The following is a 17,640-nucleotide window of genomic DNA, read 5'->3' on the forward strand; positions in this document are numbered from 1 at the left end:
TTCCAACTTCAATCAATTCTTTCTCAATAACTATAAGATACAAATGTCAAATACAAATCACTAATACCCCCCCTGCCACATGCTAAAGTCACACTCAAGCATTAATGTCAGGGACTTGGACTTAAACAACAGTGGAGATGATGCAAACTTATATTTACGTTCTTGACCATGTGAGACTCATAGTACGGTACGCTTAGACTAGACCTTCTATGTTTTTACTGTTCTACATCAGGCGCTGCCAAATTTTTTCACTGCCCCCCGCATGCACACGTCTATTTCTAGAGGCACAAGCACTGTTCATGACACAAACTGTTCACGCCGCTCTTGTTGGTGGAGAGAATTTTCCAGGCTTAAAGCTTATTTACTGCAATTCTACACCTTTTGTCACAGGGTGCAAAGAGGATTTTGCCATTTTAAAGCACATTTTCTTGCAATTCTATACATTTTGCCATGTGATATTTGAATGGAAAAAATACAACAATATCCATTGGCAAAAAAAAACTAAATAAAAACACATTAGCTGACATGGGCTAGTTGATCTGGATATTTCTGACCAGTTATAAATAGCTCTCTATGGTATACAATGACTAACATGACAAGAGGAACTGATGATGCACTGCCCAATTTTGAAATTGCACATTGTGCATTATACTATTACAACTTTCAAGAGTAAGTTTAAAGTTCCTTGAAAAAAATAAAAAAATACAATTTTTTTGGGGGGGGGGGCCCACTCCCCCCCTGCAAACCCCTCATGCTCCCCCTAGGGGGCGTGCCTCACAGTTTGGGAACCACTGTACTACATGATCTGCCCAGCCAGCTCACCAGTGTTGAATGAACATACACAATCCAAATATTCTACAATAGACCTTAAGAAAAGATGCACCTGCTCCTCATATGACCTTCTTGTGATATCCAGCAGTTAGGGCAGAGTACCCTGCACATTGACTCGGTACCGGTACTCCTTGTATATAGCCTTGTTATTTTGTAGTGTTACTATTTGTTTTTACGTTTCTTTTTAACTCTGCATTGTTGGGAAAGGGCTTGTAAGTAAGCATTTCACGTTAAAGTTGTCAGTAGCTCCTGAAGTGTGGAAACACTTTGTTGCTTTTATGAATTTTATTTTGTTGCGATTGCTGCGTGCTACTTGTTGCTTGTCCTATGTTGCTCTGCATGTGCTTACTGATCATAGTAACATTTATTAATTCATTTATTTTTTACCCCTTTTTCTCCTCATTTTCGTGATATCCAGTTGGTAGTTACAGTCTTATCTAATCGCTGCAACTCCCGTACTGATTCAGGAAAGGCAAAGGTCTAGAGCCATGCGTCCTCTGAAACACAACCCTGCCAAGACGCACTGCTTCTTGACACACTGCTTGATTAACCAGGAAGCCAGCCACACCAATGTGCCGGAGGAAACACCGTCCAACTGGCGACCGTGTCAGTGCACAGCCCGCCGCAGGAGTCGCTAGAGCGCGATGGGACAAGGACATCCCGGCCGGCCTAACCCTCCCCTAACCCGGACGACGCTGGGTCAATTGTGCGCCGCCGCATGGGTCTCCCGGTCTCGGCCTGCTGCGACACAACCCAGGATAAAACCCGGACCTGTAGTGATGCCTCTAGCACTGCAATGCAGTGACTTAGACCGCTGCGCCACTCGGGAGGCACTCACTGCTCATTGTTTATCTGTATTGTTATTGTAATTGTTTTTAATAACCTGCCCAGGCACTGCGATTGAAGGTTAGCCAGCTGGCTAAAACCAGCACTTCTACTGAAAAGTTGATTAATGTGCACTGTCCCTGTAAAATAAAATAAACTCAAAGTCTACATCTGTTGTATTTGGCGCATGTGACAATTTTTTAAATTTGATTTCAGTTATTGGGCATAGCCTCAGTGTTCGTGGCATAAATAGGGTCTTCTAATGCCAGATCACATTACATCACCTGTCTTGAGCATTACCTCAACAGAGCATAAACTCAAACCTCACCCAGTTTATTTTCAATCTTTGTTATTATCAGCCAATGACTCCGTGGTACCCTGACCTCAAATGGTAGAGCATGTACTGACAAAATTGGCTAATAATATGTATAATAAAGTTGACCATGAAACCTGGACAACAAAAGCAGATCCAAACCCTGTTTTGTATTGGATGCTGCAGTGTGAGTGTCATTTCATGATCCAGTGAAAACAAGATGCTAAAAGTTATGAGGTCAGGTCACTTGTGAAAATGTCACTAAATGTCCTTTCTTTTCAGGAATGGCCAGAGATATGGGTCTGAAGAGACTTTCATATGTCCAGTTTGGCAGCATGAGTATAATGGTTGTGAACTTCTGTCACAGCACCTGCTAGTGCAGAAAGAGAAACCCAGAGACCTCCACGCATCATGACAAAGGTTTCCTTTCATGTTTCAAAATAATGCAATGTTTTGACCTCAGGTAAACAAATAGCCCCCATATACAATTCGATTTCTGAGAAGTTAATGTCATTAATATATTGTTCACGGGATGGGATCCTAATGTCTTTCACAGACCAGAAATGAGGATCCCCTCTGAACTGAATCATAGCACCAGTTAAAAACGTCTTAATTGCTGGGTTTTATAGATATTAAACAGACTGCCAGAGATGCCTGAACTAAGACACCATGCAACCCTTGTGCGGCAATGTGGCAACACAATCCTCAACATAATACGGCACCAACAACACAATATACAGGACAAACATCCGTGTAAATGATTCATACCACAACAAACATTTAAATTCAATTAAAAAAGGATTAACTGAGAATTGTAAACTGTAATCAGACATTCAAAATGAACATTGTAAAGGGTAAACAGAAAATGGCATGGATGCCAAGTCTTCCCAAAATAATTTACCAATAAAAAATAATTGTAAAAAAGTATATATATGTTTTTTTATCTTTCGCCTCTCTGTGTTTCATAAAGGTCCTTCAATTCACAAGAGGCTGAATGTATCTCACTGGGGAAAGCATTCGAGCAAACAAAACAGAGCCCCTCTGTCTCAGTATGTATAGCTTATCTATGATGATGTCTAGTCAAAAAGAGTATGACATTATTGCTGCCCGTAGCATTGAATACAAGGAAACCAGCGAGTATTTGGCCTCCCTTGATATATTTTTTTATAATAGCCAATCAGCATTGAGTTAAACTGAATGAGCTCAACTGTGATTTGAACCCTAACCCTAGCCAATGATTATAACAGTGTTTCTGATCCAACCATAAATCCATAAATTGTGCCCCTGGCCTGAGAGGATGGAAGTTCAACATGTAGCTAGATGTAGTATGCTAATGTTAACTAGCTGCCTGGCGCATCGTTGCCCATGAGTTAGGCTAGCGAGGAAGCATTTTAGCTAGGTAGCCTAGGGATTCAAACCTGATATTCTGTACACCAGAAAGACATCTTAGCCTGCTAAGCCAAAGCCTATAGGCACTCTATCTTGAGAAGCTAATTACATTCTTCTGGTCTCAGGCAAAGTTACTCATCACGTGTGTGTTCACCAAACCACTTCATCCTGGTTAGTTGTTTACATGTTGAGTAACCTTGCCTGATACCTGAAGAGTTACATTGGCTATAGGCTTTGGTTTAGCGAACTAATGTGCTTTTCTGATGTGACACTTGTTCGAACCCTGTCATTCATATTTGTTCCGTGGCTCAAATGGGTTTTTATGAGGAAAAGGAGGTCCAAGGATAGGGAATTGTAACTGAGGTGGTTTAGTTACCACACATGATTGATGAGTAGGCCTAACCTTGCCTGAGACCTAAAGAGTTGTTTTGGCTCCATGAGTCAATGCCTAGGCTTCAGCTTAGCAGCCCAATGCTTTTCTGGAGCACAGGAGAGTTAGCACCCTGTGTGTTGGTTACACAAGTCTAAAATCTATTTACAGAGAGCTCGACATGGCTAGGATGTACTACTACATGAGGTGTGGTGTTGCTCTCCTCGTTCAAGCCTCCAAGAAAATCTGGGTTGCTTAATATAAGCAATTTGAAATGATTTACTTTTGATGCTTAAGTATGTTTTAGCAATTACATTTACCTTTGATACTGAAGTATATTTACAACCAAATACTTTTAGACTTTTACTCAAGTAGTATTTTACTGGGTGACTCATTTTCTATTAAGTTATTTTTACTTTTAAGTAAGTATGACAATTGGTTACTTTTTCCACTACTGGCATCAATCCAGTGGCCATTTTGCAAACTCCATAACATGTACGCTACAGAAACCCTGCTAACCAAACAACAGTGCTAGGTGAATGCACAGTTGAATTACAGGGTAACTACACTCAAAAATCTAAATTTAGTTGATTTTTCCCCAGACTTTGAAAGTGGTCTCCAGATGTGGTTTAAGCTTTGATGTGGACTTAAAACATCCAAAATTGTTGTTGTTTTTATGAGAAAAGTGTGACTTTGAAAGTGAAAACCCGAAGAAAAAAAAAGAACAAATCAGAAACCTGTGTATTTCAGACTTAGTTGACAGCCTCATTTATCTATTCCAATAGTAGTTCTACTATTTGCCTACTTGCACAGTGCAGCTTGGATTGGCCTGACTGTGAAAGACCAATATGGGATTGATCATTTTAAGTCATTCAGAGTGTATGTCAGAGTTTGTCATAGAATTCTTGACACAGGGCACCTTTCCTTCACCGGGTGGTCTGTTTAAAAAATGTTGGGCAAAATTAGAGTATGCCCACTTTCCAGGCACCACTGCTATATAATGTAGCCTATCATAAAACGACAAGTTGTGTTCTACTTATTGTGGGTTATATGTCTATTTGTGTACATTTTTCAACTAAACAAGACACATCTTATGATTATGTATATAGGACTGTAGGGCCAGACCCAGTCCATATTATTTTCAAGTCAAAAGAAAAGCTGTCTATAGCTCTCATGGGATTGAGCACAGTGGAAAATTGCAATGGTATACTGCCCCTTCAGTCTCTGCTATGTCCTATACAACTGCTGATCATAAACTTTTAACGGAAAAGGAGAAGGAACAACTTCACAGCAAGCTTGAAGCCCGACCAACACCACCCTTTTTATGTAAACTGAGACTAAAACTACAAATGCATTCCAAATAGGCCATGTAAAGATTGTTCGTTAAAAAGTAAGCCTGCTATTAAGCTTATCCACATAGGCAATAAAGGAAGGAAAGAAAATGTTTAATTTCTGCTATTTGAAATATAGCTGAATATTAGGATAGATTTCGGTCTCAAAGTCAACAGTGAAGTGGCAACTCCGGGATGCTGGCCTTCTAGGCAGAGTTCCTCTATCCAGTATCTGTGTTCTTTTGCCCATCTTAATCTGTACATTTTTACTCACCAGTCTGAGATATGTCTTTTTCTTTGCAACTCTGCCTAGAAGGCCAGCATCCCAGAATTGCCTCTTCACTGTTGACGTTGAGACTGGTGTTTCGCGGGTACTATTTAATCAATCTGCTAGTTGAGGACTTGCGAGGTGTCTGTTTCTCAAACTAGACACTCTAATGTACTTGTCCTCTTACTCAGTTGTGCACCGGGGCCTCCCACTCCTCTTTCTATTCTGGTGAGGGCCAGTTTGTGCTGTTCCGTGAAGGGAGTAGTACACAGTTTCTTGGTAATTTCTCGCATGGAATAGCCTTCATTTCTCAGAACAAGAATAGACTGACGAGTTTCAGAAGAAAGTTATTTGTTTCAGGCAATTTTTAACCTGTAATCGGACCCACAAATGCTGATGCACCAGATACTCAACTAGTCTAAAGAAGGCCAGTTTTATTTCTTATTTAATCAGAACAGTTTTCAGCTGTGCTAACATAATTGCAAAAGAGTTTTCTAGCAAGCCTTTTAAAATTATAAACTTGGATTAGCTAACACAACGTGCCATTGGAACACAGGAGTGATGGTTGCTGATAATGGGCCTCTGTACGCCTATGTAGATATTCCATTAAAAATCTGCCATCTCCAGCTAAAATGGTAATTTACAACATTAACAATGTCTACATTGTATTCCTGATCAATTTGATGTTATTTTAATGGACAAAAAAATGTGCTTATCTTTCAAAAACAAGGACATTTCGAAGTGTCCCCAAACTTTTGAACGGTAGTGTATATATTTTTTTGCATAAGTATAACACAGGAAGGCACAATTTATAGTCCAATATTTACACATGTTTTTGGAAGGGGGGTTGGGGGCGCGTATTACAATTGTACAGTGTTTAGCAATTATAATAAGAGTGTCATGACGCTGGCCTGGGGGTAGGTTTATGACAGTCATAAATACCCCCCCCCCCCCCCCCCCTTTTTCCTTTCTCTACCCTACTGATGTGTCTATTGAAAATCCCTTGGTTAACATAGAGATTCTGGGAACATCAGAAGGCGAGGGGAAATTAACCATATTTTGGTAACCCAACCAGTTGAACATATGCGCTGGTACATAATGAATATGATGTCAGTTCGGTTGTCATCTGAGACATTCTCATCAATGATAGGATGACTTAAACACTACAGTGGAAAGTCTACACATTATAGTTATCAGATTCACATGGAATTGTTGTGCAATTTAAATGTTTGAATATGTAATTATTTGTGATGGGATGAAATGCGGTTTTAGCTTCTAAAATGTGAGAATTGAGTGAATTAGGACCGACTCAGTGGCCCGCCCACGTGAAGAGACATTGGTTATAACCAATGAAACACGCCCTCCTCTCCCTTCCTATATTAAGCCTTGACGTCAATATAACCTCCTGTTCCGAGGAAGTGAGGACGACGGTTCATACGTTAAAAAGGACTAACATGTCAACTACACAACTAAGCCAACCTCAGCGTGAGCTTTGGTTGTGAATGGTATGAACTTTGAACTCTTATTCACTAAAGAAGTGAGACATCCCAGCCGTTGAGTTAGCAACATCAGCTAAAAACGTGGGCTAGGAAAGGACAGACAGAGTATCCCGTCTACCACCCAAAGACGACACTACAACATTTCCCGTTCCCCACCAGAGACACTCTTCAAAGGACAAAGGACTCTGTTGGGCAACACGGCCATCCATCTACCACCAACCTATTGAAGCGCAGCTCAGAGTAAATATTTATTGCATTTTCCTTTTCCAAATGGGCGGTAATTTAGAATGCACAAGATACTGTATTTACGATATCACAGCTTCACACTTTGTTCTTCAGTATTCCCGCTCTTTCACTCAAACCCAACCCACTTTCCTTTGTGTATCCAGCTGTCATATCTGTTCCGTCCGCTAGGGACATTTTCCTTTATGACATAATTTGTAATCAAGGTATGATTCATTCTGTGTATATGTAATTCAGTGTGATTAGTTAGGTATTTAGTAAATAAATAATTAAACCCAATTTTGTATTGCTGATTCAACTTGTTAGCCAGGGTTCGTGAAGATAACCAAGAATTTGCAACTTTCAGATGAGACTGAAATAAGGTTACGATTAATATTGACTGCTATTGATGTAAAATATTACTTGGTCTTTAAGAGATTATTCGGAAGATAACAGCTCTATAAATATTATTTTGTGGTGCCCCGATTTTCTAGTTAATTACATTTACATGATTAGCTCAATCAGGTAATATTAATTACGGAGAAAGTATTTTATAGAATAGAATGTCTTTTCACTTAATCCGGCATAGCCAAAGATACAACAAGAGTCTGTTAGCAGCAGTTGTGATGTGTGTTTAGCATGAATGTGTGAGTGTGTGTGTGTGTGTGTGCGTGCATGTGTGCGTGCGTGCATGTGTGTATGGATGAGTGCATATCTGTGTGGGTGTGCACTTGAGTGAGTGCATGTGTGCTAAATTGCGGAGAGGCTGTGCAGGTGGTCAATCCAGTTCAGGTGTTCAGCAGTCTGATGGCTTGTAGATAGAAACTGTCTCCGAGCCTGTTGGTATCAGACCTCATGCTCCGATGTCGTCTGCCCGACAGTGAGGGAGAGAACAGCTCATGGCTGGAGTGAGTGGGGTCCTTGATCACGCTGCTGGCCTTCCTCGGGCACCGTTTCGAATAGATAGATGGGAAGGAGCACGGTGCCAGTGATGTCCTGGAATGTCTTCACCACCCACTGGAGTGTATGAAGTGTCTAATTTTGGGTTTTATCAATAATAGGCTAGTCTATTAGTTTCATAAAATATTTTAGCGGATTTCCTTATAAATACATAAAGGATTTTTAAAAGAGCGACAATTTAACATACCTGTAGAAAAGTAGCTGCATTAATGCATTAAGTGTGTGATTAAGTGTAGCCTACTGTACAGCTGCATAGCCTACTGTACAGCTGCATAGCCTACTGTACAGCTGCATACACTGTACTGGCAGAAGATGGTGGAATTGTACCATGTCATTTCCCCTTACTTACCTTTATATTTTCATATTTTTCAGAGTTTTTCTTTGAATTCCATAAATTGCTGTAGTGACAGAATTCTCAAGAAACCTAGCCAATCGTGGAAGATCCATTGAGTTGTATTAGAAAACATAACAGAAATACTTCTGAAAATGTTTGTCCATCATTCAGCTATAGAGATGCTCAATGTTGTGTATTTGACAGTTATGGTGATGACATATTGAAATGTGCTGCAATTTTAGAAAAAGGTACACACAAAAATGTTGAAATGGTTTGACATGATGTCTTCTCATGGAGTTTCAAGATTTGTATGTTGCAATTTTCAGGTTAGCATTAGAGTATAACCTTTTATGTCAGTGTCTGTCTGAAACATTTTAAGCCTGAGAGCTGAATTGTTTTTAAAAAGTAAACATATTCAAAGAGATCATCCATACAGAAAGGGCTACATCCCAAGGAGATGATTGGATAGGTAGGAAGATATGGGGTTGGAAAGATGTAGAGTTGAACTTGCAGGAGAAAAACTCCCCACCCTACTCAGCACATTATACACACACACACACACACACACACACACACACACACACACACACACACACACACACACACACACACACACACACACACACACACACCTCAAAAAATAAATATTTAATATTATTATTTGAGCACAAAGCTATACTGGTAACTAAGCTCAAACAGCATGTTTAGTATATCATTGTTATCAACTCAAACACTTAACCACAGGGCTACTTTAGTCATACAAGTAGGCTAAATCAGATATATTTTAAATCCATACAAAAGTGAGCTCTGAAAAGAGATAATCCAGCAAAGAGGCTCACAAAGAACAAAATGCCTGCGGTTGGTTGGAAAGCTACTTTATTGGAGCAGTGGATGTGAAGCTGCCTATGAAAATCATCTCAGATCAGTTTTTAGGACATGCTTGTCACTATGCATGTAACTCACTATGCGCCTGGATTAGTGAGTCCACAGGACCAGCAATATTAACCTCTAACGGAGAATAATATGCAGCTCAAAAGGTATTATGAACATTCTTTCATAATCCCCAATAAATTGATTTGACTTTCATCATTTGCCTCAGCATTGTAAGTCCCAAATGGCCTCCAGTTTAAGGTTTGACTTCAACGTAGTTGGATACTGAATACAGGCATATTGCAGTAGTGTAATTATACATATTACATATTGCATTTAGAAGTCAACTACCCAATCTATAATTTGATTAATTGGGTGTTTTGAGGGAGGAAATAAGACAAATCTCGCCCTAAGAGAGGTTGTAGATACTTTCAGTTCCAGATTGTGTTCAAAGTGTCAGAACTTTATTAAAAGAGGATGCATGCTCAAGATGCTTTCAATGCTCAACAAAGCATCCATTGCAGAATGACAGTAGCCTAGATCCATGTGTGAATGAATATGGATTGCTCTGGGCTAAATCATAACATGTTAACCACTTTCAATGTATGATAATTTGTCTAAACAACTTTTACATCTAAAATACCACAAAAAGTAAGGACCCTCTCTTGATGGCCATTGGTCATACATGCCATACTGTAGGCCTATATGTCGTCTGAGCCAATGAACTGTCCAGTTTAAGACATTGAGATGTTCTTATTCATTATTCATTCATCATCTAAGATGTCAAATAATAAGTTACTTCTCCTCTAAGACCGACCTTTTTCAAAACACCACATGTATGTGCACTCTTTATTTTGATCAGTCAATCAATATGTTAGGCGAATTAGAAACTAAATCAATCGCAACTCTTTTTAACTTAATAGGGTACCTTTGCTTGAGGTGGGATAAACTCACCTGATTCCCAAAAACGCCGATGGAACAGGCGGTGGACACCTCTTCGGAACCAAACCAAACCGATGCCAGGCGGGAGGGCATCCCAAGGATGAAGACCTGGGATAGGGAACTGGCAAACTGTCCGAGCATCGTCACCCAAAATAAGTTTGACCTGACGCTGGCCACCTTGATCCATGTCCCAAGGCAATTAATTGCGGTGGCCATCAGTGCTATGAGCCGCAGTCCCTTTTTGTCCAAAAGCCAGGAGACAGGCCATATAAAAGGAATATAGGTCAACATATAGACCATTGACATCCAGTCAATGGTAAAAGAGTCCACATTGTAAAATTTCATAAAAATATTGTTGATTATTCCGTATTGGATCCATTGAAATGCGTTGCACAGGGAGTAACAGCTGAAAAGGAACACCATCACCCATCTCCTTTTGTATAAACGCGTGGTAGTTGAAGGCCTATTGTCCTGGTTCTCATTCGAGATGCTCGTACATTCAATTTGTTCCTCCATGTCCACGGATTTGGAAGGGTTCGTTTTCCTCAGATCCAGACCATTTTTCTCCTCTTTAATTGCTTTGTTATCAAAGTCAGGATTGTCGCCCATAATGACGTTTTTGGGTACCCTTGGGTACCTGCGCGCACTGTTAGTTTAGTCTACAGAAACTGCAACTTAAACACCTAGGTCTATGTATTATTCAAAATGAGCACGCAGTGTAGGCTAACGCGCAACACATCTAAACTTTTTAAATGTGCAACTAACTTCAAAATGCTCGGTGAGCAATATCTTCTAACTAGCTATTAAAAAGCAGACAACTGCAAGCCAAATAGTAAACCAGGGTATAATGTAGGCTAATGTTAAATATCATCTCTTATTATATAATGATACAAAGTTCCAAAACTTGAAATGGGGAATCATACATACAGCCTATGTTTCTCTTAACATAAGAATGTCACGAATAGGTCGGTGATAGGGCTTTTGCTCCGAGAAAAATTCCAATCGGCTTATTATAACACCACGTGATGTCCAAACTCTATCTCCACCCTGATGGAAGTTGAACCAATGACAAGGAAAACTTCCGCACACGACGTGACTGACAGAACAAATTATAATTAGCATTTAATGACCCATATTGCTTCTTACAAACATGTTTCTTGCTAAATGTGACAATGAATTAATAAACAAACATTGTACACAATTACAGTGGCGTCATTAGGCCTGGGCTTGAAGGGCTTCAGCCCAGATGTTTTTGATCAAGCCCTGAACCTTTTGGTGGTAAAAAAAAAAACCACACACACATCACCTGTCCTATGCGGTATAAAATAAAACGTTTTACCAACTAATTTTACCAGTGGACCGCTCATGTCCCTTGACCATTCCCCCACCCCTACAGCACCGGTTAGATGTCAATGTCATCACTCAGCAAAATGTCTGTCACTCAGTCAGTCTGCAGCATAGCACAGAGCAATTATGGATATTCAAAATGTATTCCAAAGGAGAAGCAAAAAGACGAGCAGGTTGAGGTGCAGAGGCAGCAGAGTTAGCCACAGTTTTGTGCAGGGTTGGTGGTAGCTAACAAGCTAGTCTCCCTCAGCATAAGGGTTGGCTAATGAAAATAAGCTAGCGTTAGTAGTCAGCATCCTTAAGCTATTGGCTGTCAGTCAGAGTTAATGAACAGTATATTTAGTGAATGGGCAAGCTAAGGATATTGATATAAGCAGTGGTGACTTGTCATTCAGGGTAGGTGGGGCAGAGCCCCACATTTTTTCCAAAAACAGGCTTGCCTGTTTGGCATGTTATTTTGTCATTAATACGTGTCACATACCAGTTTGCAAACAATGTAAAAATAATATATATCATTGAGTTAATAAAGCCACTTACAAACATGGTCTCTTTTTTTTATTGAGTAATGCATGTGTTTCAGCCTAGCTCAGTGCTTTCTGTTGTGGTCGGGCAAGCCAGCAGAAAATATGAAGCGCTGCGTCGTGATTGGCTCAGTGTTCTTGTTTTAGAGAACCTGTTTTAGAGAAATGTAATCATCAAATATTGTAAGAGCTTTCATTGTCTGCTTATATGCCCACTTTGTTTAGCCTACAGTTCTAACTTGGTGTACAGGGAGAGCACTGTAACAATGGCCCATGTTCTGAAATATGTTGCTGTACATTTCAAAAGTGCTAAACAAATAGTTATATTGACGAACATTACGTCCGTCCTAGCTCACTCATTGTCTTAATCAAAATTACGGATTGCCTCTTAGCCAATTGTCATCCCCTTACGACATAGTTTGTACATCTCAATTGTCAGTAGAAACCACATTTGTTTAAGCAAGTCAGCTATATCAGCTATATTTTTTTTAAAGGCAGTAAATGAGGCTGAATGAGCTGTTTTGCTGCCAGACAAGACTCCACTGATAGCCAGGTGTAGCAGCGGTAAGATGTTGGGACTGCTGTTGGGACTCTGCTGTTGGGACAAGCCCTAACAGTTTTTGGGCACCATTTGTCACCGTTGTAGTGCAATTCATGTATTGTTTAGTGTTGTGTTGTGTAGTGGCTTTGCTGGCATGCATTCCATTTATTTATTTATTTTGCTAAAATTGCCACTGGATATAAGTCATGATATTAGGAAATAGGTTTATTTCCAGCAAGTGTATTTGATGGGTTTAGTTTCTGTAGCTAGTTTGGCTGGCTATCCACATCGGTAGCTACTGGCTGGCTAGCTAGTTAAGACCGAAGAGATGAGAGAATGTTTTTCTGACTTGAAGCACATATCTTCTGACAGTGACACAGTGCCGACCTGTGGACTGAAGCTGAACTTTACTACAACATTATATTTAACCCTGTTTAAAATTAGCAATGTTGAGGTAGAACTGACAAAATGAAATGAATCATAGAGGTCTTATAATCTATTCCATTCGACAGGTAAACATGCTTAGCTCATGTCTGTTATTTCCATACAGGCTATCTTTTTTATTTTATTTTATTTAACCTTTATTTAACAAGGCAAGTCAGTTAAGAACAAATTCTTATTTACAATGACGGCCTAGGAACAGTGGGTTAACTGCCTTGTTCAGGGGCAGAACGACTGATTTATAGCCATCTCACAACTATTTGGTTTAAAAAAACTGCCCATTAACCAGTTGGTGAATTCATTTTTTTGAGCTTTTATTTGTGTTACTCTTTTTATTCACTTAGCTACTTACTTTTTCTATTGTTGTTGCATTGTCAACAGGTACATGCCAGTAAGTATTTCATTGCATTGTGTACTCCATATACAGTGCATTCAGAAAACATTCAGACCCCTTCCCTTTTTCCACATTTTGTTACCTTACAGTCTTATTCTAAAATGGATTAAATAAATGTTTTCCTCATCAATCTACACACAATGCCCCATAATGACAAAGCGAAAACAGTTTTTCAGAAATGTTTGCAAATGTAATAAGTATTCAGACCCTTTCTACTCCTGTTTCCATTGATCATCCTTGAGATGTATCTACATCTTGATTGGAGTAAATTAAATTGATTGGACATGATTTGGAAAGGCACACACCTGTCTATATAAGGTTCCACAGTTCACAGTGCATGTCAGAGAAAAAACCAAGCCATGTGGTCGAAGGAATTGTGTCCATAGAGCTCCGAGACATTGTGTCGAGGCACACATCTGGGGAAGGGTAAAATAAAATGTCTGCAGCATTGAAGGTCCCCAAGAACATAGTGGCCTTCATCATTCTTAAATGGAAGAAGTTTGGAACAACCAAGACTCTTCCTAGGGCTGGCCGCCCGGCTAAACTGAAAAATCGGGGGATGAGGGCCTTGGTCAGGGAGGTGACCAAGAACGCGATGTTAACTCTGACAGAGCTCCAGAGTTCCTCTGTGGAGATGGGAGAACCTTCCAGAAGGACAACCATCTCTGCAGCACTCCACCAACCAGGCCTTTATGGTAGAGTGGCCAGACGGAAGCCACTCTTAGTAAAAGGCACATGACAGCCCGCTAGGAGTTTGCCAAAAGGCACCTAAAGACTCTCAGACCATGAGAAACAAGATTCTCTGGTCTGATGAAACCAAGATTGTACTCTTTGGCCTGAATGCCAGCGTCAAGTCTGGAGGAAACCTGACACCATCCCTATGGTGAAGCATGGTGGTGGCAGCATCATGCTGTGGGGATGTTTTTCAGCGCAGGGACTGGGAGACTAGTCAGGATTGTCATTCACATGAAGAAAAGATGGAGAAAAAGGGGAAGGAGATCGGGTTGTGTTGCGTCGTGAGAATTCAGAGAAGAGTGAGTAAACCTCCACTACCATCTGTACTATTGGCCAATGTGCAATCATTGGATAATACACTGGACAATCTACGATTAAGACTATCCTATCATCGGGACATTAAAAACTGTAATATCTTATGTTTCACCGAGTCGTGGCTGAACGACGACACGGATAATACTGAGCTGGCTGGGTTTTCCGTGCATCGGCAGGACAGAGCATCTGAGGGGCGGGAGTGTGGGTCTATTTGTCAATAATCGCTGGTGCTCGATGTCTAGTATTAAAGAAATATTGAGGTATTGCTCGTCTGAGGTAGAGTACCTTATGATAAGCTGTAGACCACACTATCTACTAAGAGACTTCTCATCTATATTATTCATAGCTGTCTATTTACCACCACAAACAGATGCTGGCACTAAGACCACACTCAATTAGCAGTATAAGGCCATTAGCAAACAAGAAAATGCTCATCCAGAAGCAGAGCTCCTATTGGCCATGGATTTTAATACAGGCAAATCCGTTTTACCTGATTTCTACCAGCATGCCACGTGTAACCAGAGGAAAATAAACTCTAGACCACCTTTACTCCACACACAGAGACAAATACAAAGCTCTCCCTCACCCTCCATTTGGCAAATCTGACCATAATTCTATCCTCCTGATTCTTGCTTACAAGCAAAAATTGGTCAGATGATGCAGATGCTACGCTACATGACTGTTTTGCAAGCACAGACTGGAATATGTTCTGGGATTCATCCAATGCCATTGAGGAGTATACCACCTCACTCACCAGCTTCATCAATAAGTGCATCGACGAAGCCGTCACCACGGTGATCGTACGTACATATCCCAACCAGAAGCCATGGATTACAGGCCACATCCTCACCGAACTAAAGGCTAGAGATGCCACTTTCAAGGAGCAGGACACTAATCCGGACACTTATAAGAAATCCCGCTACGCCCTCAGACAAACCATCAAACATGGAAAACATCAAAACAGGAGCAAGACTGAATCCTACTACACCGGCTCTGACGCTCGTCAGATGGAGCAGGGCTTGAAAGGTAACCTGCACAAATGATTACCGCCCCAAAGCACTCTTGTCAGTAGCCATGAAGCGCTTTTAAAGGCTGGTCGTGGCTCACATCAACACCATCATCCCGGAAACCCTAGACCCACTCCAATTCGCATACTGCCCCAACAGCTCCACAGATGATGCAATTTCAATCGCACTCCGCACTGCCCTTTCCCACCTGGACAAAAGGAATTCCTTTGTGAGAATGCTGTTCAGTGACTACAGCTCAGCGTTCAACACCATAGTGCCCACAAAGCTCATTACTAAGCTAAGGACCCTGGGACTAAACACCTCCTTCTGCAACTGGATCCTGTACTTCCTGACGGGCCACCACAGGTGGTAAGGGTAGGCAAGAAAACATATGCCACGCTGATCCTCAACAGCGGGGCCACTCAGGGATGCGTGCTACGCCCCTCCTGTACTCCCTGTTCACCAAGGACTGCGTGGCCAAACATGACTCCAACACCATCATTAAGCTTGCTGACGACACAATAGTGGTAGGCCTGATCAACGACAACGATGAGAGAGCCTATAGAGAGGTCAGAGACCTGGCGGTGTGGTGTCAGGACAACAACCTCTCCCTCACTGTGAGCAAGACAAAGGAGATGATCGTGGACTACAGGAAAAGGAGGGCCGAACAGGCCCCCATTAACATTGACGGGGCTGTAGTGGAGCGGGTCGAGAGTTTCAAGTTCCTTGGTGTCCACATCACCAAAGAACTATCATGGTCCAAACACACCAAGACAGTCGGGAAGTGGGCACGACAACACTTTTCCCCCCTCAGGAGACTAAAAAGATTTGGCATGGGTCCCTAAATCCTCAAAAAGTTCTACAGCTACACCATTGAGAGCATCCTGACCGGTTCCATCTCCACCTGGTATGGCAACTGTTCTGCATCTGACCAGAAGGCGCTGCAGAGGGTCAAGCATCACTGGGGCCAATATATGTCCTGCCATCCAGGACATATATACTAGGTGTCAGAGGAAGGCCCAAAAATGGTCAAATACTCCAGTCACCCAATTCATAGACTGTTCTCTCTGCTACCGCAGAGACTGCACCTGTACTGACCTCGCCTTCTGGATGATAGAGGGGTGAACAGGCAATGGCTCTGGTGGTTGTTGTCCTTGATGATCTTTTTGGCCTTCCTGTGACATCGGGTGGTGTAGGTGTTCTGGAGGGCAGGTAGTTTTCACTACCCTGAGGTAGACCTCACTACCCTCTGGAGAGCCTTACAGTTATGGGAGGAGCAGTTGCCGTTCCAGGTGGTGACACAGCCCGACAGGATGCTCTCGATTGTGCATCTGTAAAGTTTGTGAGTGTTTTTGGTGACGAGCCAAATTTCTTTAACCTCCTGAAGAGGTTGAAGGTTGAAGAGGCGCTGCTGTGCCTTCTTCACCACGCTGTCTGTGTGGTTGGACCATTTAAGTTTGTTTGTGATGTGTACACAGAGGAACTACACTCTCCACTACTGTCCCATCGATGTGGATAGAAAGGGGGTGCTCCCTCTGCTGTTTCCTGAAGTCCACGATCATCTCCTTTGTTTTGTTGACATTGAGTGTGAGGTTATTTTCCTGACACCACACTCCGAGGGCCCTCATCTCCTCCCTGTAGGCTGTCTAGTCGTTGTTGGTAATCAAGTCTACCCCTGCAGTGTCGTCTGCAAACTTGATGATTGAGTTGGAGGCGTGCATGGCCACGCAGTCGTGGGTGAACAGGGAGTACAGGAGAGGGCTGAGAATGCACCCTTGTGGGGCCCCAGTGTTGAGGATCAGCGGGGTGGAGATGTTGTTACTTACCCTCACCACCTGGGGGTGGCCCGTCAGGAAGTCCAGGACCCAGTTGCACAAGGCGGGTCGAGACCCAGTGTCTCGAGCTTGATGACGAGTTTGGAGGGTACTATGGTGTTAAATGCTGAGCTGTATTCGGTGAACAGCATTCTCACATAGGTATTCCTCTTGTCCAGATGAGTCAGGGAAGTGTGCAGTGTGATTGTGTCGTCTATGGACCTATTGGGGCGGTAAGCAAATTGGAGTGGGTCTAGGGTGTCAGGTAGGGTGGAGGTGATATGGTCCTTGACTAGCCTTTCAAAGCACTTCATGTTGACGGAAGTGAGTGCTACGGGGCGATAGTCATTTAGCTCAGTTACCTTAGCTTT

General features: G+C 41.7%; 1 protein-coding gene across 1 annotated transcript in view; it reads right to left on the bottom strand.

Moving 5' to 3' along the window:
- The window catches only part of LOC139383671 (choline/ethanolamine transporter flvcr2a-like), a 43,643-nt gene extending 32,504 nt beyond the window's left edge, over positions 1-11,139 (bottom strand). Inside the window, exon 1 of the mRNA XM_071128205.1 lies at positions 10,167-11,139. Coding sequence (XP_070984306.1) covers positions 10,167-10,763 — 597 coding nt within the window. The 5' untranslated portion in view covers positions 10,764-11,139. The remainder of the gene's footprint in view (positions 1-10,166) is intronic.
- Positions 11,140-17,640: the final 6,501 nt, after the last annotated feature.

This window comes from Oncorhynchus clarkii, chromosome 25 (assembly GCF_045791955.1).
Source record: "Oncorhynchus clarkii lewisi isolate Uvic-CL-2024 chromosome 25, UVic_Ocla_1.0, whole genome shotgun sequence".
Lineage (NCBI taxonomy): Eukaryota > Metazoa > Chordata > Actinopteri > Salmoniformes > Salmonidae > Oncorhynchus > Oncorhynchus clarkii.